Raw genomic sequence first — 25,704 nt, 5'->3', positions numbered from 1 at the left:
ATCCTTATGGAAGATTTTGAATTGTTTCAGTCTATTGTGTGCCTTGTCAAAGTTCAAAAAAATGAATTGATTTAAGATGTTTTCCAATTGTGCATATCAAGTCCTATTGACCTCTCTGAGTACTGAAGACAGATTTTGATCTGCTATATTGTTTACGGTAACTAACTTCCTCAGCACATTCCTAGTGTCATTTCTGGGAATCGAGTGTAACTTATAGTACCAATTAGCTCGATTAAATGACTATTGTCTGAGTTATTTGAGTCAATTATAAGCTTAGCTGAACTGCTGAGTCAGAACTCATAATGGATAAACCAAATGTTTGCATCAGTTCTTCAGTGGGTGGTTTATCTCTACAACACTGTCTTTAGTGCTCAGAGTGTTTAAAAAGAGAACTAGCTAAAATGCTCACAAAATGGATTTCTGTTCCTCCCTTTGTTTGTTTATGACCAAGTATCTTTTGCGTATGAAGGACTACACTCGTGACATTCACTAGAATAAAGAGGGGTATTAAAAAGCATGGATCAGGGGAGATACTGCATTTATTCTCTGCACCTTCATGAAACTTGCATAGTATGTCTGATTTGTTTGGACTTTCCATCAATGTAAAAGAGCTGCATTACTGTACCAGTATAACGTAGACACAATTGCAAATGCTATTAATTAGTTATCCAAAATATATCCAACCTGGACACAGATATCAAGCCATGTTGAATGGGCATCTCTTAGAACCTGAATTTTAATCCCACTTGGAGATAGTGCCTCCTAGGGAAGAGAGAATTTCTCCCTCTTGATGGGTGCAGGTTACACTTATTTGCACGTATTAATACTTACGTCTCTCAAATCTAGCCCCTCGTGCTCTATAAATTTGAGCCTGTCTTTTTTTTGCCTTCTCTGCTGCCTCTAAACCTTGCAGCTGTGTGGTACACTCACACAAAAGCTGAGTAGAGAACTGAAGAAATTCATCTTAAGTGTGCAATCTTTCCTTTAAGTTTCTCACACTGGCAAAGTCTCAAACTTTACACCACGTTATACTTGAAGGCAAAGTAGTGTGCCCAGTACTGTCTTCAAGTTGCTCCTTGCCAATGAGTCACTTCAAATGTGACAAACAAATAACGTCTAAGAAACGTTCTAAACATTTGTGATTGATTGATCCTTTGGTAGCTAAAGGAACACTGCAGCTTTAAATGAAAACTTTCTGGGGAACCCACTTGCTTTGCAAATGCACATTTTGTTTATCTAAATTTGAGTACAAAATGTTAAATTGAACATGACCACAAAAGTGCCAGTGTGACCAGGCATTTGGAACAATTTGTTTGCAGATGGAACTCTGTTTCTCCTCTGCCACCCTTCCCACCACCCCTCTCCAGTGCAGTGCCTCTGTATATAAAGGATATATCAGAGGTTAGTTTGATATGCAGCACAGATTTACCTGTATTCTTTTTTGTAGGTACCTTTTATTTGTGTGGCTTAATTTTCTGGGCTTTTTCTCCCCTCACTTCGATCGGATCTTCACAAAGTAAAGGGCAAGGGTAAGGTTCTTATCATCCATTGGGCGTTTTCCTCCAACAGGTCCCCTTTAGTTGTCTGTGTGTCTGTGACCCTTCTTTTCACTTTTCTTCCTTTTGTTCTATCTTATGCCTCTTCTCAACTACGCATTTCCTTCTAGGTCACTAGGAATTACTTCAGGCAAGGGAAGTAGGGAGCTGGTCTCAGTTCATCGCAACGAGCTTGGGGCAATCTCACAATTAGTCCACTTTGTTTCATCAGTGATAGGGCCTTTGCTAACAGTATTGGGAACTTTGCTTTTCTGTTTCTGTATAGGTTTCCTTAGTCAGCCTCGTAGCTAATGCCCTGGGCTACTCCGAACTAGGTGCCATTAAGTCTCTTAGGACACTAAGAGCTTTGAGACCTCTAAGAGCCTTATCACGATTTGAAGGGATGAGGGTAAGATGGAATAGCAGCTGACCTTCTGCATGCATATGAGAAAAAGTTTAAGCATGCTAGAATTGATCAATAATCTCTGGGGAGGGGTAAATTAACCATGACACAGCTGCTGAACTTATCCCCTCTCCCTGTTATTCCGCACCTGCACCCTCTCCTGCAAAGGAGATACATTAGGCTGCCTCATCACATTAGACTGGCCCAAACTACATGCCATCGTAGAACATACATCAGCTGTTCTCATTTGGCCTGGCTTTCCTTTAGTGTTAAAAGGGTTTTTCTGCTGTAACCTAAATGGAGAATCACCAGGTGCAAAGATGTATACATGAAGCATATGCTTAAATATGGATCAGGCAGACTGAATGATTGATAATTGGTCCACAAAGTACCAACTTTAATTCAATTCTTCAATTGGGAGCTGTAGTTTTTTGTACAAATCGGAGGTAAAATTGAATGTTTTTGAAGTTTGAATGTGCGTATTATCAGAACCACATATTTTTAGGCTTGCTCAATATATGCATGGTCATGGTGTTCATCTTGTTGTACCTGGTTGTTCTCAATCCAGTCCAATGGACTGGTGGCCTTGTCTGACAGCTTTTCCTTCCACTTCCTCCCTTCTTTATACCATGCTCTATGGTACCCCTGTTGTGTCACTTTAAACGAATCTGATCACAATCAAGCATTGCACTGAATGAGTTTGATGCCATCACAACATTTGAAAGATTTGAAATAATTTAATGTGGGATGAGACTCGCTGCTGTTGATTGCATGGAATCCATATTGAATAATCGGCCACACATTTTGAAGGTGCATGTAATTTACAATGTACCACTACCTTCATTTCAGAAGAGCAAGTATACAGCACCGACCATCCAGTGCTTATTAAAGAGCCCATGTTTTGAAAAATTGGATTTTTTTTCCAGCATTGCATTCAATGACTTGCAAGCATCCCTAGGTTAGATGTACGGTACGTTTGAGAGGAACTCTTATTATCAATTAATCCAGTCTAAAGCCCCAACCTTAGGAGAGGTGAAATTGCAGTGGAAGGTGACTGATAGAACAGCAAACGGAGGGAATGTGTTACAAAGGTGCGTACAATGCCACATTTGTAACATACAGACTCAAAACCACAACCTAGTAATCCATCACTGACCATCAGTCATTTTGTACAATATATGCACTGCACATTTTAAACATACTTGCCTTGTGTTTGAAAGGTGGCTACAGAAACTAAGGGCCAGATTTTCGCTACCGAGGCTGGTAGCTCGAGTCAAGAAATTTCCCAACTCAGCAGACCTGCCTCGGTTTAAAGGGCTCTGTTACATGCAATTTCCAATCCAAGGAGGAGAGAGCAGGATAGAGCCAGCCCCACTGGCCCCAGAAGCAGATTGTAGGCAGCCCTGGGGGCAGTTGAGTGCTGAGGCGGGCTAGTTAGAAGGCCTGCCTCGGTTCTCTGGGACTTTGTCCCAGTTCTTCTAGAAGCTTTTAGGTCCTCTAGCCCTCATCCCTCACATTCTATCCACTCCCCATACCCCTCCATGCCAACTCATGCCCCCCATTCCCCCATGCCACCTCATCTCCATGCCCCCTCTAACCTCCATTCCACCTTCATGCCAACATATGCCCCCCCACCAACCCCCATGCCCCCTCATATCCCAATGCCACTTCCATAGTCACTCACCCAGTATCCAATATAGGCAGACATCAGGATCCATGTGGAAATGATAAAAAAGTAAACTTCTAACAATTTAATAGAGCTCTCAGTTATACATAGTTGATAATGAACAAAACTCCTATTCAAAGATTTTAAATCCCCTCAAGTGTTCGATCTGTTATAAAAACAAAGTTCTATTTAGTAACCACACCAAAGACAGCTAATCATTTAATAGCCTCTTTAAAATGTCAATCAAAATGTGAACTCAACTGCCCCTGCTAAGATAAGTGCTTTTGTAGCTTTTCAAACTCAGCCAAGCATTCATAACGACCTCAGCTATAATAACAGCCCTAGGGAAATCTCAATAAAGAACTCTATTGAAACTGCAGAAGCAGATGGTAATGGTTTTTTTCTAACCTACACCAGGTGGCCTGTAAATCAAAGCAGTGCAACAGAGGGGGTTCTTCTTAATGCTAGCTGACAGCTTCAGCCTGGTTTTTTCATGTTTAAAGGGCTGGGGATGTATAAAACTTCAGATCATGGCACTAAAACAGACCTTGTCCACCCTTCACGATTGTTTATGTTACTCCATAAATTCATGACTTCCACACTGTGGGTTAAGGCCCTTAGAGCAGTGAAAATGGGGTCTGTTTGGTCTCAGCACTAATTTCAAATGGCCCTGCTGAGTTTGCTTTTCTTACCTGTGTGATTCATCCCCACTTCCGCCGGCCGGAAAAAGTGGGAACTGTCGGAAATGGGGGCGGGACTTTGGCATCCAGGCCCCACCCACCATTTTTAAAGATCTCTGAAGTCGGCCCGACTCTGTGAAAATCTGGCCCTAACAGTCAGTTCCTATTTGAGAACAACAGACGTATTATTTCAGCAGTGGACCATTAGAAACTCCAGGTGTGTTCTGGCATCAGATTGTGTACAGTGCAAAAGAGGGTTTTTGTCCCAGAAAGTAGAAGATTGTGCAGACGATCAAGGCCTGAAACCATTGGGTGATTGTATAGTTGGTTAATAAGGGTAATTGACATGCCCAACTATTAATCAAACACAGAGGTGCTTTGGCAATACTGGTCACTAGTTTTTTTTGAGATGCCGTTCTGGATGTTTGTGTAGATGCACAATACATGTTCACTTTAAAAATAGAACGAGGAAGTTGGAATCTTTATTTTTCCCAATGTTTGGGCTACAGATTTGGCTCAGACTTGAACAACTTCTTCCCTGAAAAACAATGAGACCTCTTATTGTTTTCAGGATGTGTAACAAACTGTCGAGCCTGCATTTACTTGTCCAAAGCGGGTACGGTGAGTTCCCTTCCCGAACTGCTGGTTTCAGAGCGTAGTTCTGCGGAGTAACAAGAAAGGGCTCAGAATTGCAAAGCTTGGGCTGGATTTAATGCCCTCCGCCAAGGCGAGTTTAGTGGTGGGGGGCATTTAATCGGGCAGGAGAGTGGTGGGTGGGAAGCCTGCCTCTGCCCCGATTAAGTCCGTGGCGGGAATGCTTGTGCATGGTCCTCCCGCCTTGCTGCCAATTGAGGCCCTTAAGTAAATTGATGCCCACTTAAGGGCCTCATGCCACCGCCACTGGCATTCACGAAGCGGCAGGCGGTGGACTCGCCATGTGGGAAGCCCAGGAAACAAACCCTTTCGGGGTTGCTTGTGGGCTTCCAGTGGGGTCCCTCGTTCAAAGGCACTCAGTGCCTGATCGAAGGACCCCAGCATCGGGAAGGGAGGAGGCCTGCTGAGGGCCACTCCCCACCCTTGCTGCTGACCGCCGCTGTCCCCCCCCCCGCCCCCCCCACTCCTTCCCCTGCAACCCCCACCCTATGCCATCACTCACCCATGGCCTGGCTCCCTCAGCACCCCGGGGCCACGGGTGGATGCAGTACCAGCAGCAGCCACTGCCTTTCTAGTGGTGCTGCCAAGCAATGCATGGCTGCCAGCCTTTGATTGGTGGTAGCTCTTGTAGGGCTGGTGGGGGGAGGGTGGAATTCCCATCCCCAAGGCCCTTGACCCTGGGGTAGGCCTGCAACTGCCAAGTTAAGTGCCTAATTGGCACTTAATTCAGCGGGGCTTCCCAAAAGTAGGTGACTCAGGGCTCTCGCCAGCTCTCCAGCCAGCAGGTGAGACCCCTGTCACCTACATTAAATTCCACCCCTTGTTTCTCTTTGAAATGCCTTAAAGCCATTGATACAAGCTGTAATTTTGAGCTGAATTGAACTTAATTTGGTAGAAGCCTGTAAAAGTTGTGGTCAAACTATTGTGCTTTGAGAGTGCACCTAATTAGCGAGATACAAGCGGGGAAGCATTAAAGTGCAGGAGGGAGAGCAGGTAGGTTTACAGAACTGATCCCAAAATATAAAGAGCCTGAATTATGAAGAAGGAGCAGAAATGTGTGCACTTTTCTCTCTTTAAAGAGCATGTCTGAGAGGTGATCTTACAGAGATATATGCAAAAGTAAATTGTATGGAAAAGATTAATCACATAGAAATTATAATACACAAACAGGCCATTTGGCCCAAGCAGTCCATGTCGCTGTTTATCCTGTACTTGATCAGTGGTTCTTATCTGATGATCCCATGCTGTTCCCAAATCCCTTTATTCCTCTTCCCTTCAGCCACCTATCCAACCTATAGTTAAATGTTGACATGCTTCAATCACTAACTCTGGCATTTCCCTGCCTGACAAACCTCTGTGTAAAATGGTTCCTCCTCCTCTCGATCCTAAATCATTAACATTTAATCTTATACCCAAGTCCCCTCGCTGCTGAGCCCTTAACCACAGGAAGCAGTATGTTTTTATCTACTCTGTCCCATCTCTTCATAAGAACGTAAGAAATAGGAGCAGGAGTAGGCCATTTGGCCACTCGAGCCAGCTCTGCCATTCATTATGATCATGGCTGATCTGATCTTGGTCTCAACCCCGATTTCCTGCCTGTTCCCCATAACCCTATAGTTTAAAAGTCTGTCTAACTCAGCATTGAATATATTCAATGACTTAGCATCCACAGCTCCCTAGGGCACAGAATTCCGAAGATTAACCACCCTCTGAGAAAATAAATTCCTCCTCATCTCCGTCTTAAATGGGAGACCACTTATTTTGAAACTGTGCCCCCTAGATCTAGCTCCGAAAAAGAGTCATACGGACTCGAAATGTTAGCTCCATTTCTGTCTCCACAGATGCTGCCAGATCGGCTGAGTTGTTCTTCCAGCATTTTCTGTTTTTAACCCCTCGTTCTAGATTCCCCCACGAGGGGGAAACATCCTCTTAGCATCCCACCCTGTCAAGCCCCCTCAGAATCTGATATGTTTCAATCAGATCACCTCCCATTCTTCTAAACTCCAATGAGTATAGGCTCGACCTGCTCGTACGTCAACCCCTTTATCCCAGGGGGTTTCGTTCTAAACTTTAATCAAATCACCCTGTAATTTCCTTGGCTTTGAAGAAAACAGCTCCATTTGTTAAGTCTTCATTTTTTTTCTCATACCAGACAGTGCACTGGTGAAGTAGAAAGGGAAACTGGGAGATAATGAGGCCATGTTTCTTTGCTGCTCAGTATAGTGCACATGAGTGTCCTGCATACGCCAGTGTAATGAACATTGCAATTTCCAAATCACTTTGTCCTGCTCTGAACCTTGGACACATGCCCAGCAACTACTTTGGAGCACTTGAATTCTATATTCTTCTACATTTGATCTCATTTAACCGCGAGTAACCATTTTCATTCATTATCTAATTAAATTTAGGGAGGTCTTGTGGCGTAGTGGATAACATTCCCTGCCTCAGAGCCAGGAGCTCCAGGTTCAAATCCCACCCCAGGACCTGATGCATTCATGATGCATAAATCCAGAGGCTTAGGCTAATGCTTTGGGGGCATGGGTTCAAATCCCACCATGGCAGCTGGCGGAATTTGAATTCTACTAATAAAAAAAAAAAATTCTGGATTTTGAAAGCTAGTCAAGATGGAAAAAACCCATCTGGTTCACTAATGTCCTTTAGGAAAGGAAATCTGCCGTCCTTACCCAGTCTGACCTACATGTGACTCCAGACCCACAGCCATGTGGTTGACTCTTAAATGCCCCCTGAAATGGCCGAGCAAGCTACTCAGTTCAAGGTCAAAATCCTGGAACTCCCTCCCTGACAGCACTGTGGGTGTACCTACACCACAGGGACCACAGTGGCTCAAAAAGGCAGCTCACCACCACCTTCTCAAGGGCAGTTAGGGATGGGCAACAAATACTGGCCCTGCCAGTGATGCCCACATCCCATGAAAGAATAAAAAATAAATGCCATGTTAAGTAAACTTCAAGTGAAGCAAGCTGTAAATGTCAATTTGAAATGTTGGCCAAACTTTAGAATCCAGTAGAACAAGACCTGATATGTGTGTACATGTAGTCAGTCTGGAACCACAGAGGGAAGCGAGCCATCCACATGATGTCACTGTTACAGGCCTGAGGATGAAGAATGCAGGATACTGCATTAAACTGAGCTGCACAGGTAGGACATGATGTCACAGGTTTAAGCTCTTAAAAATGTGACTTTAGGATTGATATCAGGAAGTTCTTTACATGGTGAATGGTCCAACATTTGAAATGGCCTTCCAGGTGATATTTGGTTAAGGCAGCTGAGCCATACAGATTAGCAGGTCCCTGGTCTGTACCTACATTAGCTGATTAAAGACTGGGTGAGAGTAGGGTTGCTGCATTTGGCCTCAGTGCACCTGAATTAGGGAGGGAGGGAGGAAGATCAATTGGGATTTTTTTTTTCTAATTCATTCATGGGATGTGAGCATCAACAGCAAGGCCAGCATTTATTACCCGTCCCTAACTGCCCTTGAGAAGGTGGTGGTGAGCTGCCTTTTTGAGCCACTGTGGTCCCTGTGGTGTAGGTACACCCACAGTGCTGTTAGGGAGGGAGTTCCAGGATTTTGACCCAGCAACAATGAAGGAACAGCGATATATTTCCAAGTCAGCATGGTGAGTGGCTAGGAGGGGAACTTCTAGGTGGTGGTGTTCCCATGTATCTGCTGCCCTTGTCCTTCTAGATGGTGGAGGTCACATGTCTGTGAGGTGATGTTGAATGCTTGGTGAGTTGCGATTGCGCATCTTGTAGATGGTAAACACTGCTGCCACTGTGCGTCGATGGTCAAGGGAGTGGATGTTTTTGGATGGGGTGCCAATCAAGTAGGCTGCTTTGTCCTGGATGGTGTTGAGCTTCTTGAGTGTTGTTGGAGCTGCACTTATCCAGGCAAGTAGAGAGTATTCCATCACACTCCTGACTTGTGCCTTGTAGATGGTGGACAGGCATTGGGGAGTCAGGAGTTGAGTTATTCTCCACAGAATTCCTAGCCTCTGACCTACTGTTGTAGCCACAGTATTGATATGGCTTGTCCAGTTCAGTTTCTGGTCAATGGTAACCCTCAGGATATTGATAGTGGGGGACTCAGTGATGGTAATGTCAAGGGGCGATGATTAGGTTCTCTTATTGGAGATGGTCATTGCCTCGCACTTGTGTGGCGTGAATGTTAGTTATTATAGATCAGCCCAAGTGTGGATATTGTCCAGGTCTTGCTGCATTTGGACATGGACTGCTTCAGTATCTGAGGAGTTGCGAATGGTGCTGAACATTGTGCAAACATCAGTGAACATCTCCCCTTCTGACCTTATGATGGAAGGAAGGTCATTGATGAAGCAGCTGAAGATGGTTGGGCCTAGGACAATAGCCTGAGGAACTCCTGCAGTGATGTCCCGGAGCTGAGATGATTGGCCTCCAACAACCACAACCAACTTCCTTTGTGCTAGGTATGACTCTAACCAGTGGAGAGATTTCACCACCCCCACCCCCACCATTTATCATTGACTTCAGTTTTGCTAGGGCTCCCTGATGCCACACTTGGTTAAATGCTGCCTTGATGCCAAGGGCAGTTGCTCCCACCTCACCTCTTGAGTTCAGCTGTTCTGCCCATGTTTGGACCAAGACTGTAATGAGCTCAGGAGCTGAGTGGCAGAACCCAAACTGAGCATCAGTGAACACGTTATTGGTGAGTAAATGCTACTTGCTCGCACGGTCAACAACATCTTCCATCACTTTGCTAATAATTGAGAGTAAACTGATGGGGTGGTAATTGGTTGGAACTGACTTGTCCTGCTTTTTTGTGGCAAGGACATACCTGGGCAGTTTTTCACTTTGTTGGCTAAATGTCAGTGATGTAGTTGTACCGGAGCAGTTTGGCTAGGGGTGCGGCTAGATCTGGAGAAAAAATCTTCAGCAGTACAACCAAGATGAAGGTGCCATCGCCTTTGTATCCAGTGCACTCGGCCATTTCTTGATATCGCAGGGACTGAATTGAATTGGCTGAAAACTAGCTCCTGTGACACTGGGAACATCAGGAGGAGGCTGAGATGGATTATCCATCCGGCACTTCTGGCTGAAGATGGTTGCAAATGCTTCAGCCTTGTCTTTTGCGCTCATCTGCTAGTTCCTTCATCATTGCCGAATGGAATAGGAATTAGGAGCAGGAGTAGGCCATTTGGCCCCTCAAGCCTGCTCTGCCACTCATCTAGATCATGGCTGATTTTCTTCCTCCAAAGCCATTTTCCCACACTATCCCCATATCTCTTCATATCTTTAACATCTAGAGATCTGTTGATCTCTGTCTTGAACATACTCAATGACTGAGCCTCTACAGCCCTCTGGGATAGAGAATTCCAAAGATTCAGCACCCTCTGAGTGAAGACATTCCTCCTCATCTTGGTCCTAAATTGCTTACTGCTTATTCTGAGACTATGTCCCCTGGTTCTAGACCCCCCCCACCCCCCAAAAACCAGGGGAAACATCCTTCCTGCATCCACCCCGTTGAGCCATGTAAGAATTTTGCATGAGGTCACCTTTCATTCGTCTAAACTCTAGAGAATATAGTCCCTGTCTCCTCAATCTCTCCTGGCACCTCCTCTTCCAGCTAGTTGTTCAATTTTCCACCACCATTCATGATTGGATGTCGCTAGACAGCAGAGTTTAGATCTGATCCATTAGTTGTGGGGTCGCTTAGCTCTGTCTAAAGCATACTCCCCCCATTTTTTATCATGCAGGTAGTCTTGTAGCTTTACCATGTTGATGCTTCACTTTTAGGTACACCTGGTGCTGCTCTTGGCATGCTTTCCTACACTCCCCATTGAACCAGGGTTGATTCTCTGGCTTGATGGTAATGGTAGATTGGGGAATATGCTGGGCCATGAGGTTAAATATTATGGAGGAACACAGTTCTGCTGCTATTGATGGCCAACAGCGCCTCATGGATGTCCAGTTTTGAGCTGCGAGATATGTTCTGAATCTATCCCATTTAGCACAGAGGTACTACCACGCAACACGATGAAGGGTATCCTCTGTGAAGACAGGACTTTGTCTCCACAAGGACTGTGCAGTGACTACTCCTACCAATATCTGCATCTATGACAGGTAGGTTGGTGAGAACAAGGTCAAGTAGTTTTTTCCCTCGGTGTTGGTTCTCTCAGCACCTGCCGCAGGCCCAGTCTAGTAGATGTGCTCTGCAGGACTGAGCTAACCTAGTCAGCAGTGATGCTGCCAAGCCACTCCTGGTGATGGACATTGAAGTCCCCCACCCAAAGTACATTCTGTGCCCTTACCACCCTCAGTGCTTCCTCCAAATGGTCTTCAACATGGAGGGGCACTGATTCATCAGCTGATGGAGGGCAGTACGTGGTAATCAGCAGGAGGTTTCCTTGCCCATGTTTGACCTGATGCCATGAAGACCCCATAGGATCTGGAGTCGGTGATGAGGACTCCCAGGGCCACTCCCTCCCACTGTGCCACTGTGCCACAGCAGCACAGAGTTGTCCCACATAGCAGCAGAATTGTGTTCCTCCCCAGTCTGTAACCTTGTGACCTGGCATATCCCTCACTCTACCATTACCATCAAGCCAGGTTCAGTGAAGAATGCAGGAGAACATGCCAGGAGCAGCACCAGGTATACCTAAAAATAGCGTGTCAACCTGGTAAAGCTACAGCACAGGACTACATGCATGGTAAACAGTGGAAGCAGTATACTATAGACAGAGTGAAGCAATCCCACAACCAACAGATCAGATCAAAGTGCCGGTGGGGCAGGACATAACTAGGGATGGTGATGGAGAAGCCTGGGACATGGACTGGTAAGACATTATTCAGTATGACTATGTCAGGCTGTTGCTTGATTAGTCTGTGGGACAACTCTGCCAATGTTGGCACAGGCCCCCAAATATTGCTGAGGAGAATTTTGCGGGGTTGATTGAGCCGAGAGTGCTTTTGTCACATCTGGAGACGAGGTCGATGACAGGTGGTCTGTACAGTTTTTCATAGAACTGAATGGCTTTTTTAGCTGTGAGTCTGGAATCACATACAGGCCAGGCTGGGTAAGGGTGGCAGATTCCCCTACCTAAAGGCCATTAGTGTAAACTGTTAGTTTCATGGTACTCATGCTAGCTTTTTTTTTCAGATTTATTTAAATTCCACAGCTGCCATGATGGGATTTGAACTCATGTCTCCCAATATTTAGTCCAATGCTCTGGATTACTGGTCCAGTTGCTCTGCTACCGTGCCCCTGTACTACTTCCCAAACACCATCTAATGACCCTTGCTGCAAATTATGCGTGTGGGTACAGGATCAAAGCTGAGGGTGTAATGTCCCTATGTAATAAAATAGCCTGCCAATACAGGTACAGGAATGGCCATTTGAGAAGATACTGAGGGCAACTGGATCCTGTACTCCAGGAAGGGGTCGGTGCTTTGGGAAGAAGAGGAGCAGAGGAAATTGAAAAAAAGAAAGCAATCGAATGATATTTTGCTTCATAATTCAGGGAACAGGTTAAATTACCTGGCACCACAAATTCATCATTCTATCTGAAAGGATCCTGGATCGACCAAGCTGGGTCCAGTAACTTGATAATTGTGGATGGATCTCGACTGAGGCGTCCTTCCCACTTTAGTCAAACACTGCAAATTCTCTGTGTATTCCCTCTAACCTGGTAGGGTAGTCTTCCTCAAATTCACAGTCAATAGACCGCATATTTTGAACCTTTGAAATCTTTTTGTTAACAGCCAAACATAAACCCCAAAGCATTTGAAGGGGATACATAGACGACAGACAAATAAATTGGAACCAAGAAAGCAATTTCCAACAACTTCATGTGCTTTTCATCGAAACACATAATTTTTTTTGTTATATTGTATTCTCTGTGTAATTTTATCTATTGACGAGTCACTTAAAATGGAAAATTGAAATGCTGAGCACAAAGAACGCAACTACCAGACAGTTCTCCGAATCTTTTATCAAATGTACCATCGTTGGCAAATGTAGACAGCAACCAGAAAAGCCTCAAAAGAATGTGCAAAAAGATTCATTTGGTAACCAAAGATGGCCGAACTGTTACACTAATTATCCTAATGAGCAGAGAAACACTGAAAATACTTGATGGTCTTCGTTTTGAGACAGATGTTTGATACCGAGGTTATATTGTTGCCAATTTCCACAACTTAAGAAGAAAGTCACATTAGAGGCCCAAAATTTATTGGGACTGGACAATGGTACTAAGAAGAAAGGTTTACAGGAACCAAAACTAACGTTGACAACACATTGACTTATATAAAGCTAGTAAATCAACGGCCAAGCCCCAAAGAAATGAGGAGCCAGGAAGAAGTTCAATATTTAGTAAAGTTAAAGGCGAAAATAACTTCAGATGTAAAGCCCAAAAACTTTTGAAAAGCTCCTGAAATAGACATGCCAGAAAGAAGCATCAAAAGTGCAATAACTGTAAAGAACAGAAGTATTTCTCAGCCAATGCCTCCAAGGTCAAAACAAAGGCAATCAGCAGCAGATGGAAGGTAATTGTAGCTTAGCTAAAGATCACATTCTCATGCATGAGATTATTAAATCTTAGCAGATCAATATCATGACGAATTATCTGTCGACATGCTCGTAAGCAATAAGCAGGTCAGATTTCAGCTCCCCTGTGCTTTTATTGTCAATGTTCTACCTGAGAATTAATACCTGATACAGATGATCCAAGCGGCGGATAACTTCAGAAATCTAAAACTTTACTGATCATGTTTTTTAAAAAAAAAAGAAATTAAACCATTGGGAAAAGATGAGTTGTGTTAGAACCGCCAAGAAGAACGAGAAGCACAGAACTGAGTTTCAAATATTACCAGCTAGATGTGGACTTGTTTTGGGTGCTAGTGTCATTCAGCAATTGCAACTTGGTAATTCATGCAAACAGCATGATAAAGTCCCAAAGCAAGATGTACTGTCCAAGTACCAGGATACCTTCAAAGGAAAAGGAAAATTGGACACTCTTTAAGTTGATCTCAAGATCGCAGTTGCCAGTTGGGAAACTTCCTCTAGCTGTAAAAGAACCTGTCAAGAATATGAAGGAGCTGGTTAATCGGATCGTTTCAACAGCGATAGTGAAAGCAAATGGTTACGTATGCCTGTGTATCAATCCAAAGCCACTTAACAAAGCTTCTGTATGTGGGCAACTCTCTGAATCTGCGAAAGTGAAAATATTCACAGCGATCGATATGAGGAACGGGTTTTGGCATATTGTGTTCAATGAATTGGGTCTGCCGACTACTTTCTCCGAACAGTTTAAAAGGTACGGCCGGTTGGATGTGCCCTTTGAAACCTATCCAGCTCCTGAAGAATTTCAGGAAGATTCCTTGAGGCAGTCAAAACTGGGAAGACCTTGCTGGCATGACACATGACACTTTAGTCAATGGTGCAGATTTGATGTCTGCATAAGAGAAAAAAGGAACTTTATTGTCGATGCATTACTTACAGCACCACCCAGGAAAATTGACGGGAAGTCATGTTAATCGACGCATGTCCAGAAACAAAGATTGAAAGCATCAAAATGTGGCAATATTAGCAATCCGGATAAGAAAAGAGATGACATCCAGAGTTTCACACTGGAATCCAAAGATGTGTTCAGGGAGTTAGAAACATGAATTTACTGGCCTTTGATGAACAAGGACAGAGAAAGAAAATGTGATGGTTGCCAACAGTTTGAAGACAAACAGCAAATACAAGAAAGGTCCTGGGAGAAATTAGAGGATTTATTTTTGACATATTTGGAATGAGCTATCTTATGTGGTCTATCTATTATTCAGATTCCTTTGCAATAGACGGTCTGATTTTTAAAAAAAACTGGTAAAGAAGTTCCACCGAAGATGAGAGCTTATTTGACACAATGGTATTCCAAATGAATTTATATCAGACAATGGCCCACCATGTAAGTCAAGGAAATTCCAACAGTTTGCAGTCATATCATCAGTTCACCAAGTGAAATGGCAAGATAGAGAGCACTTAAAATTGCAAAAGCACTGTGGTTCACAACAGCGTCTTACCTCAATCTTCTTGGCTGACACAGCAAGTGAGGCACTGGACAGTTCAATTATTGATGCATTAGCTGGCTCAAAGACTATTTACCCTTTCCCATTTTACGTAGACTTTTGAAACTGAGAATGGTTAATGATGTAAAAAGAAAGCTATACTTTAGGAATGTGAACTTGGCCCAGCTCTACAGCAAAGGTACCCAAGAACTCACTAAGCATAGAGAAGAGGTTGTCAGAGTTATACCAACAAGGAAAGGGAAATAGATAGGGGCAAAGTCGAGTGGAAATCCAGACCACCAACATCAGACGAATGGACGGAAAGATCTTTAAGATGAGATACTTGCAGAAAATGGAACCATACTTTATCGATAGACCTAAGAGCCAGGTTACACAGATGGTCTGATACAGCCAGTCCAGAGTCAACAAACCACAGCGTCAGAGCAAAGAAGAAGCAAAAAACTGTGTTATGTCAAAGCAAAGAGTGAGCTGGAACAACAACGAATCTCTCCGATAGGAGAAGCTTCAATTAAACCTTAACGAGGAGGCTCAGTAGAGTTTTGCAAAAAAGCACGTTGCGATTTTATGTATTTTTCAACTGTTCATACTGGATGTGTATTGTTGTACCATAATCATGTGCAACAAGTTCTCAAACTCTTCCCTATGATTTGGAAGTTGTTTTTATGATTGACAGCTACAGCTAACATGGTTGAGGAGTAAACACCACAGCCCCAATTTTCCTCTGCTCCGCACTCCCAAATGCACCTATTTTTGGGTGGAAAACCAAGGAAATGAGAATACCCATTATGCACTTCTCTGTTGCAATTGCACTGCCTTCGTAGCACCCTGAGTGTGCCACGAGTGATACATCTTGCTGTGCCTCACAAGAGTCTTTAAAGGAGCAGTTAGCGTTTCACAGCTTTGTACTATTATTGGTCCAAGGTTAGTGACATAGTTAGCAGCTAGCAAGGTGTACTAGTTTCTAGTGACCAGCTGGGGAGCTGTGTGCATTTGAAGCCCCAAATCCCAACCTGCAGATGGGATTCCTAGTTTGTTTTCCCTTATATGGTTTCTGAGGAGGAAAACGAGCTGGATGACCATGAGGTGCTTTTGGATGCCAAGGGCATGAGTTATCAATTGATGAGGGGTGTGGGAGTGGGGGGGGGAGGGAGGGAAGTCACCTACCATCTTTAACCCATCACAAATTTATCACAGCCACAGAATCATTCTAGATGTCGGCCAAAGACTTTACAGGGGTTAAGGTTCTGCTGGACATAGTGGCGGAGTTTGGTGACCTCCCTCAGGGAGACTTGAAGCCAATAATATAGAGTTGGCACAGTGCTGCCAGTCACACTCGAGTTTTGTTGACATTGAATTTTTATTTGTTTTGCCTCATGGAGTTTCCAGGGGACATCCCTGAGGAGCTGGAAGAGCTGTCAGCTGCTAAATCCATTCAGTGGATCTTGGGAAATGCAGCTTTCTCCCGAAAGTAGCCTATCCATTCCCATTCCTCTCACCATCTTCATGATCCCCTGGAATTTAATGGCTACACTCCTCAAAAGGGATCAGATCTCAGAAGGCTGCTTCCTTCCCTCAAAGTGCAGACATAACTCTTCCATTGTCTTCTGTGGTCTCTTGCAAAGAAGAACCCAGGAATAGATAAGGACTGTGATCTCTGCATCGACACACACCGAGTACGTACCCACAGTGCGCCAATTCTAAAATATGGGCACGTTCAGGTACTTTAGAGGGGTGGTGTAATATTGGGGGAGTCACATCTTCAAACTCTGAAGTATTTTCTTGTTTGTTACCAACTGACCTACAATAACAAGCACTTATAGCACTCCACCAGGGTATTTTTACATACCGACACACCAGTGGCATAGTGATAAATTTATCGTTATATAATGAGTTAGTTGTTTAGCGAAATCACATTTTGGATACACATCTTAGGGACACAGGAACAGGAGTAGGCCATTCAGATCCCTGAGCCTGTTCTGTTGTGGCTGATCTAGACCCCAGCTCCCTTCACTCAGCTTGTCTTCATATTCTTTAATATCCTTAACTAACAAAAATCTATTGAATCTCAGTCTTGAAAGCTTGGACTGACCAAGCGTCCATCCTTTGGGGGGAGAGTTCTAGATTTCCACTCTCCTTTGTGTGGAGAGAATACTTTCTGATTTCACCTCTAACTGGTCTATCTCTAATTTTAAGATCGGCACCCCCTTGTTTTGGATTTCCCAGCCAGAGAAAATGGTGTCTCCCAATCTATCCTATTAGATCCTTTTTTAAAAAAATAATTTTAAAGACCTCAATTAGATCACCCGTCAACCTTCTAAACTTAAGAGAATACAATAAGATAAAAGCAAAATACTGAGGATGCTGGAAATCTGAAATAAAACAGAAAATACTGGAAAAACTCAGCAGGTCTGACAGCATCTATGGAGAGAGAAACAGAGTTATCATTTCAAGTCCGTATGACTCTTCTTCAAAGATTTTCTGTTTTTATTTAAGAGAATGCAAGTCCAGTTTGTGCAATCTGCCCTCATAGTTTAATTCTTTAAGACTTGGTATCATTCTGGTGAATCTGCGCCCCAAGGTCAATATATCCTTCCTGAGGTTCAGTTCCCAGAACTGAACACATTACTCCAGATGGAGTCAAATCGGAGCTCTGTAGAACCGGAGCATAACTTCTTCCTCTTTGTACCCCAGGCCTCGAAATAAAGGAATTCCATTAGCCTGTTTTGATTTGTTGTATCTGTCCACTAGCTTTTAATGCTTTGTGTACATGAACACCTAAATCCCTTTGCTCCTCCACATCTGTGATTTTTTTTGGTAAGTATATCTATGTAAGCAAAAGCGCCACAGTTTTTTCAATTCAGATCAACTGTTTGTTTTTAACTAATTACCTCCATCTTTCACTTAAACTGTCTCCCTGTGGCTAGCTGATTTGAACAGTATACCAATAATGCTTCTCCAAATGCATCTGTAACAGAAGGGAAAGATTAGCTCTGGTCACTCTTTGGAATGGCATGGTAAAATGCTGTTTACAATTTTGCCACACATCGCGGTCAACGTTCTTCTGTCCTGCTTCTTAATGGAATCACTTTTCCTACATGGCAAAAAGAACAACTTTTTTTGAGGTACTTTTATGAATGGCACTTCAGAATGTTCAAGATTGCATTCAATAATTTGATAAATTCAGAGGGAAAAAAAGTATTTTTGAGGAAACTATGACATCAACTCCATCAGTAAAATGCACTGATTACTTTCATTTCTGCTTATTGATCACCAGTCTCTTTCAATGCACATTATCTTTGTCTTGCATATCTGATGAAGTTCATTGGCTAAGTTTTGAACTTCAGGTGGCATAGTGGGTTAGAGCACCACTGGCGTGGCATTACAGAATGTTAGGATTCAGGGTTACTCTAAGTTTGCAGTCTTGGCCATGCTGCGGTGGCAGGATGCCAAGCTGAGGCCAGGCAACTCTCCACAAAGAAGATGATGAAGAACATGGGTATAATCATTTGATACCCAGCTCAAGATCAACATAGGCAAAGAAGCCTGGCAATAGATTGCCTGGTCAATCTCTCAGCTGTAGGTGACCCATGGTACAGGAAGATTGGGGACATAAAAAAAGATTGAATGAAATTGGAAAAGAAGTTCTGAACTTATTTTTTGTTGAACCTTGGAGTTTTCTAAATTTGAATTTTGAAGATTGATGCCGCACATGGGAGTGGTAAGACCTGTGTTAATGCCTGGGATTCTCCACCTAATGTCTTCCAAATCTCATCCCTGTCTTCCTGGAGAGCTGTCAAGTTAGAAGATCAGGTGGTTCCCTGTAATGTGGCAGGGGAGGACTGGAGGCAGTCAGCCTCGGGGCTGCCCCAGAGCACCTCCAAGTGGCCAGTTATAGATCAGCAATGGATTTGAGGCCTTGATCGGCCTTGCTCTGACTTCTCAGCCAGAGTATGATGTGTGGCCCAGGGAAACCAAGGGGGAAAAAAATGAGAGATTGTAACTATAATATAGAAAAAATTTTAATCATTTAACACTTTATCCTTAACCTTCTCCAATTTAAAAGCAGTCTAATAAGGGGAAGTGTGAAATATCTACATATTCATGTAGTTTGTTTTCAAGCTTGATTCCACTCAGAGCTGTGCTTTTGCCTACTATCTCATGATATGCATTACAAAGAGCTTGTAAAACCCCTTGTATATGCAGGAAATGGCATAAAGATGCTGTTCTGTAACTTGCATGCGTACCTCAATCACCACCGCAGAATGTCCGCTTCCAAACAGCTTGTAAGACTGCACGCTCAGCTGTTAACTTTACCATTAGCCTGCTTATTCACACATCCAGTTGGAACGACAGGGTTTAAGCTGGGCAGCAGGAGGATGTGAGCTAACTCATTTAAGAAAATAATGTCAGTCGCTTTATTTTTAAAGATCAAATAGCAGGATCACAAATATCTGTATGGATTCCTGGATCAATCACACAAGCAGTTTTGTAGCTATAAATCAGTCAAAGCTAATAGTCCTGTATAGTACTTGACTATGCAGTTAGGCGACAGCAGCTTAAACCCTGACCTAAGATCCCTGGTGTATGGTCTTAAAGAAGTTTCTCTTCACACTGATTTTCTTTCTTTCTGCGTCCTGGTGCAGGTTGTTGTCAACGCCTTGGTGGGTGCCATCCCTTCCATTATGAATGTACTGCTGGTCTGTCTCATCTTCTGGCTCATTTTCAGCATAATGGGAGTGAACCTTTTTGCTGGAAAGTATTATTTCTGTTTTAATGAAACCTCAGAACATAGGTTTCTCCCCAAGGAAATAAACAACAAGTCAGATTGTGAGGCTTTTATAAACCAGACCAGCGATGAAATTCGATGGAAGAATGTAAAGATTAACTTTGACAATGTTGGAGCAGGATATCTGGCTTTGCTGCAAGTGGTAAGTTTCTTTCCTATTTCGTTACTGCTCATAGACTTTTTTGCTGTGTTTATATTTGTGCTCAACAACAGCTTCCATTTATGTAGCTCCTTTGGCATCCCATCAAGGTAAGGAAAGGTAGCCCTGGGAATGGAACATTTTCCAATTCAGGCACCGATACACCAGTATCAGACAGTCCTTGGTCAGGTAATCAATGAAGATTGAAGTGCCCCGTGCTCTATTTCAGGGATACACCTCAGTTCCAACCTCAAAAGCACCAAGGCAAGATTATTTTTGTTCCCACACTGACTGCCCATCCCAGGCTTGCATGGGTCTCATTGTAAATTGCAGATGAATTGCCCATGATATTCCTTCTATAATCTGAGAATGGGAAAGAAGAATTAATACTGTCTGAGAAACTTATTTCACCAAGCCTTTACATGTTATATGGTAGCCTTGAGATTTGCTTGATTTTTCTTTTACATAGGATTACATAGGATATACGGCACAGAAACAGGCCATTCAGCCCATCAAGTCCATGCTGGTGCTTATGCTCCCTTGAGCCCCCTCCTATCTTTCCTCATCTAAATCAACCATTGTCACCCTCTATTCCCTTCTCCCTCATATACTTGTCTAGTTTCCCCTTAAATACATCTATACTATTCAATTCAACCACTCTCTGTGATAGTGAGTTCCACATTCTCACCACTCCCTGGGTAAAGAAGTTTCTTCTGAATTCCCTATTGGATTTTTTGGTGACTATCTTATATTGCTGGCCTCTAGTTCTGCTCTTCCCCACAAGAGGAAACATTCTCTCCGTATCCACTTGATCAAAACCTTTCAGAATTTTAAAAACCTCTATTAGGTCACCCCTTAGTCTTCTGTTTCCAAGAGAAAAGAGACCCAGCCTGTCAATCCTTTCCTGATATATAAACCCACACATTTCTGGGATCATCCTTGTAAATCTCCAGGAGTTAGGGGAGTGGAGCGAAAAAGGTGCAACTTTGCTTAACCTTTATTGAGGAGATGAACTGGGTTGGGTGGAATGTATGACCAAGCAAAATTGTTACATGAGCTGTGAAAGGAGCAGGTTTCATGGGCTGCATGTTCTTTGGTTTTGTTTAGCGCTGCTTGTGGTGCTTTGAATAACTGATACATTTAAGGGCAAATGTCACACTCTCAGGGAGTCTCACTCAGATGGACTCGAAGTTGCAGAATTGTTGCAATGTTGTGGACCTATCCCTCAACACACTCACTTCAGGCCACCTTCCCACTGGGAGCGCAGGATTGATGAATTTGCTCTTCAATGACATTTCTTGATTTAAAGAAACCAGAGACTTCACTGAACATGAAACTAATGTGCTTATTTTGATGTGGGACTATTTACAATATGGTCATCTCCAATATTGCCAAAATGCAAAATTCTGCATTAATCATATTGCAAAATAGTTGAATGCGGTACATTATTCACTGGGTGTTCATTTGATATTCCCAGGCTACCTTTAAAGGTTGGATGGAAATCATGTATGCAGCCGTTGATTCACGAAGGGTAAGTGCAACAAAATGGATGGTGAATTTTCCACAATGATGGGGAATGTAAGATATCCTGAGTTACCAGTATAAGGCAGGCACCAGGTCATGTGTCCTCACCGTGTTGCATTCCTGCAAGCAAACCAGAGATGAAGCTTCCCAATATCAGTTGGATTAACTCCCTTAGCCATGTAATCCAGAAGTGGTCAGGTTTGATGGCAGGTCTCTGCTGAGTTAGCAAGATGCCAGTTCAGGCACTGTAGAAACATAGAAAATAGGAGCAGGAGTAGATCATTCGGCCCTTCGAGCCTGCTCTGCCATTCAACATGATCATGACTGATCCTCTATCTCAATGCCGTACTCCCACTCTCTCCCCATACCCCTTGATGCCTTTAGAGTCCAGAAATCTATCTATTTCCTTCTTAAATATATTCAGTGATTTGGCCTCCACAACCTCCTGTGGTAGAGAATTCCACAGGTTCACCACCCTCTGAATGAAGAAGTTTCTCCTCATCTCAGTCCTAAATGACCTACCCCGTATCCTGAGACTGTGACCCCTTGTTCTAGTCCCCCCAGCCAGAGGAAACATCATCCCTGCATCCAGTCTGTCCATCCCTGTCAGAATTTTATACGTTTCAATGAGATCCCCTCTCATTCTTCTAAACTCCAGTGAATACAGGCCTAGTCAGCCAAATCTTCTCTCATACGACAATCCTGCCATCCCAGGAGTCTGGTGAACCTTCGCTGCACTCCCTCTGTGGTAAGTATATCCTTTCTTAGGTAAGGAGACCAAAACTGCACACAATACTCCAGGTGCGGTCTCTGTATATATCATCTGTCAGCCCTGGGATAAGGAAGCATAGCATCAGCCAGCATTTCTACCCCTGCTCGCAGTTGAGTAATCTGCTGTAAAATGCACTTGTGTGGTCATGAGGTGAAAACAGAATTGGGCCCACCAGTGACTTCCTCAGTGGTCAAATAAAGCTGGTGACTCTCCAGTCTCACTCCATGGTTGAGGTATCAGAGCCTTGCTCATAAAGCCATACCCCCGACAAGTCAACACTTTCAGGGATGGGAGAGAACATATGAAGGTGACAACGTGTTCTGTTTACACTATCGAGGCAAATCCTAATTTACCCAGACGCTACAAAAATGAACTCAGGAGAAAATCTCTGAGTTTGTGATTTGGGTAGAGAGTTGTAGGGAAAGTTCTGTTTTAACTAGTCTTGTTTTAAACAAAAGCAAAGAAATAGTACCATCAGATCCTCACTCCGTTTAAAGTTAACCGATGGACTGGATAAATAGCTGGGTCAACATGCGACTGAAAGTTTAGGGTCAACTCTGGACATTGTTGAGCAATTACTCCATGAGGTAGTGATGTTCCAAAACTGCTAGACTAAGGATTTATGATCTACAGTAATCAACCAGCCAGGCCAGAGTAGTGAGAGGTCTCCGAATGGGCAAATATTCTAGAGTTTGAGCATTGGGGAGAAATGTGTAAAGATAACATTGGATTACTTGAGAACTTTCAAGTGGTCCTTTGAGTTATTTGTTGTGTACCATATTTTACAGACTATAAGTCCTCCAGCTTCAATAGTGCTTCAATTAAGCTGCCTCTTGATGCTTTTCTTCAATTTGAGATGATGCTGACTCTGCATGTGCTTGACATTAGGACCTGTGGGTCATTGTTCCTTCGGTGGTTCACTGGTATGTCATTTGCATTAGCTATGACAAACCACATCAAGAGAGATATAGGCCCAGAAATTCTTCAGCTGAGAAATGGGCACTGATGGGTACAAGATGGTGTGTGGCGTTCATTCTGTGTCGGGTATGCAACTTATGCCATATTGCTTAGAACATTCTTCAGTCATTCAAGGTGCCTGTGTGCAAAGGAGTTTTCCCCCTTGGTTATGCAAATCAAGGGCCTAGTGCTTATTCCAGGCCCTGTGTGATATTGAATTGTGAATACCTGCAGTGTGCAAACTGCAGTCAAACCAGCAGTCTCTGAAGGGATTCAACCTTAGCTGATGCAGAGCCAGAAGAAGCAGCAAAGACCCTCCTAGCTCCAGACTGAATCATCTGCAGGCTACTGCCCACCAACTCCCTCCCCCCAACCCCACCCCCACCCCCACCACTCCACTCCCTACTCCCCTCCCCTACCCACCACCAAAAGGACTGGCTTTGATCTCTTGGCTTGTATATTGGAGCTGTGCTTTAAGATACTTGCACCCATCGAATGGGATGTTATAGTGCAATCCCCATATGATGTCCAGATCAGAAGGATCCACAGGTTATAGTGGAGACTAGGAGGTGAAGAGGAAGGATGAACAACCAGTTTTAGAACACCCAGTGCGATAAGGTCATCCAATATGGCAATACCTCAGAGCTGACACCTTTCATTAAGTCCAGCAGATGGGATCTTGTCTTTCATGATGTATCTAGATGATAACTTGCCATAGCTGTTGGTGAGCACATGCTCCCTTGAGGGCCTCCTAGGAGCAGTAGTTAGTGAAGATGACATTTTATTTCATAGAGGCTCGAGCTTAAGAGTGACTAGTTTCTCTTGGGCACAGCAAAATCATTACCCATTATAGTCGACATCTTTATACCATTTGAAGTATTTGTATAATTGTGCGTGCAGTGAATGTGTTCAGTGTGGTGTTCCATTGTGTTTTCACCCTTATGCCTGTTGCATTAATGTGACATTTGATACCAAGCTGAATGATTCCCTATTAGAACTGACTCTGCCCCCGCCTCAGCTAATCTGCTGCTGAAACCCTCGTCCATGCCTTTCTTACCTCTCAATTTGACCATTCCAACGCACTCCTGGCTGGCCTCTCATATTCTACCCTCTGTAAACTTGAGGTCATCCAAAACTTTGCTGCCCTTGTCCTTACTCGCACCCAAGTCTCATTCACCCATCACCCCTGTGCTCGTTAACCCATGCTAGCTCCTGGTTAAGCAACGCCTTGATTTTAACATTTTCATCTCTGTTTTCAAATTCCTCCATGGCCTTGCTCCTCCCACCCCCTTCCTATCTCTGTAACCTCCCCTAGCCACACAACCCTCCGAGATATCTGCTCTCATCTAATTCTGGCCTTTTGAACATTCCCAATTTTAATTACTCCACCATTGTTGACCATACCTTCAACTGCCAAGGCCCTAAGCTCTGGAGTTCCCTCTCTAAACCTCTCCACCTCTATCTCTCTCATCCTTTAAGAGACTCCTTAAAACCTACTACTTCGACCAAGCCTTTGGACACCTGTCCTAATATCTCCTTATGCGGCTCAGCACCAAATATTGCATAATAACACTCCGTGAATTGCCTTGGATATTTTATTATGCTAAAGGTGCAGTGTAAGTCTAAGTTATTGTTGTAGAACAAGTAGCTATGCTGGATGGCTGTGAGGTTTTACTATACCCCTTTTGATGTTTTGTTGGCCTGATATCTCACAGTCCTGTGTTCCTGCACCCCTCTCAGCTATACCTGGCATGATTGGAAATGAAGTATTCCAGGCTATAGAATCTTTAGAAAGGTCAAGATAATTGGGAAAAAATAGGGATGAGTGATATTGATAAATACGTTCTTTACAGATGGAAAAAAAACATGTACACACATTGCGCCTGTTCAGCTAAAAAAAAATGACAGCCATTCACTGGTTTATTCCCCAGGGCAATGTCTTGACCAATCAGAGTCAAGCTGCCTGGTTTAAATTTCAAACAGTGCTCGGCAGTTAACTGTCAGTCACCATCAAGTGGTGCGCTCTCCATGTCAACGCCCCTACCAATCAGAGTCACCTTGCCAACCAATCAGCACTCTCTCCTCATACAGTATAAATTTGTTGTTTCCCCTGACATTAGTATTTTCTTGCGAGTTATCCTGATGAGTGTAAGACGAAAAGCTTTGACAAAAAAAGTGCCTCCTTTTTTTTCAGCAAGATTGATAAAAGACGCAATTACAGCAGTAGAAAGGGGAGGCTTCAGTAACAGTGATCAGGCAGTGGAAACACTATGGTAAAAGCAAAATACTGCAGATGCTGGAAATCTAAAATAAAAACAGAAAATGCTGGAAAAACTCAGCAGGTCTGGCAGCAACTGTGGAGAGAGAAACAGAGTTAATGTTTTGAGTCAGTATGACCTTCTTCAGAGCTGAAACACTATGGGTTGAATAAGAGGAACAAGAAGGGATGCAACACCGTGGTAGGAGTTGTCTACATACATCCTGCTAGTAGTGAGGTAGTGGTGGGATGTTTAGAGACAGAGA

General features: G+C 43.5%; 1 protein-coding gene across 5 annotated transcripts in view; it reads left to right on the top strand.

The window, feature by feature from the left end:
* LOC144672613 (sodium channel protein type 8 subunit alpha-like) overlaps positions 1–25,704 on the top strand; it is a 233,689-nt gene that overhangs the window by 194,364 nt on the left and 13,621 nt on the right. For 3 of the 5 annotated variants that reach the window (XM_078534436.1, XM_078534432.1, XM_078534434.1), the window contains 3 exons: positions 1,822–1,944; positions 19,647–19,931; positions 21,406–21,459. In XM_078534436.1, coding sequence (XP_078390562.1) covers positions 1,822–1,944; positions 19,647–19,931; positions 21,406–21,459 — 462 coding nt within the window. The remainder of the gene's footprint in view (positions 1–1,821; positions 1,945–19,646; positions 19,932–21,405; positions 21,460–25,704) is intronic. The other 2 variants (XM_078534433.1, XM_078534435.1) reach the window with 1 other exon arrangement.

This window comes from Cetorhinus maximus, chromosome X (assembly GCF_964194155.1).
Source record: "Cetorhinus maximus chromosome X, sCetMax3.hap1.1, whole genome shotgun sequence".
In the NCBI taxonomy this organism is placed as follows: domain Eukaryota; kingdom Metazoa; phylum Chordata; class Chondrichthyes; order Lamniformes; family Cetorhinidae; genus Cetorhinus; species Cetorhinus maximus.
Note: the sequence above shows the minus strand (reverse complement) of the source record. Positions and strands in the feature narration are given on the sequence as shown.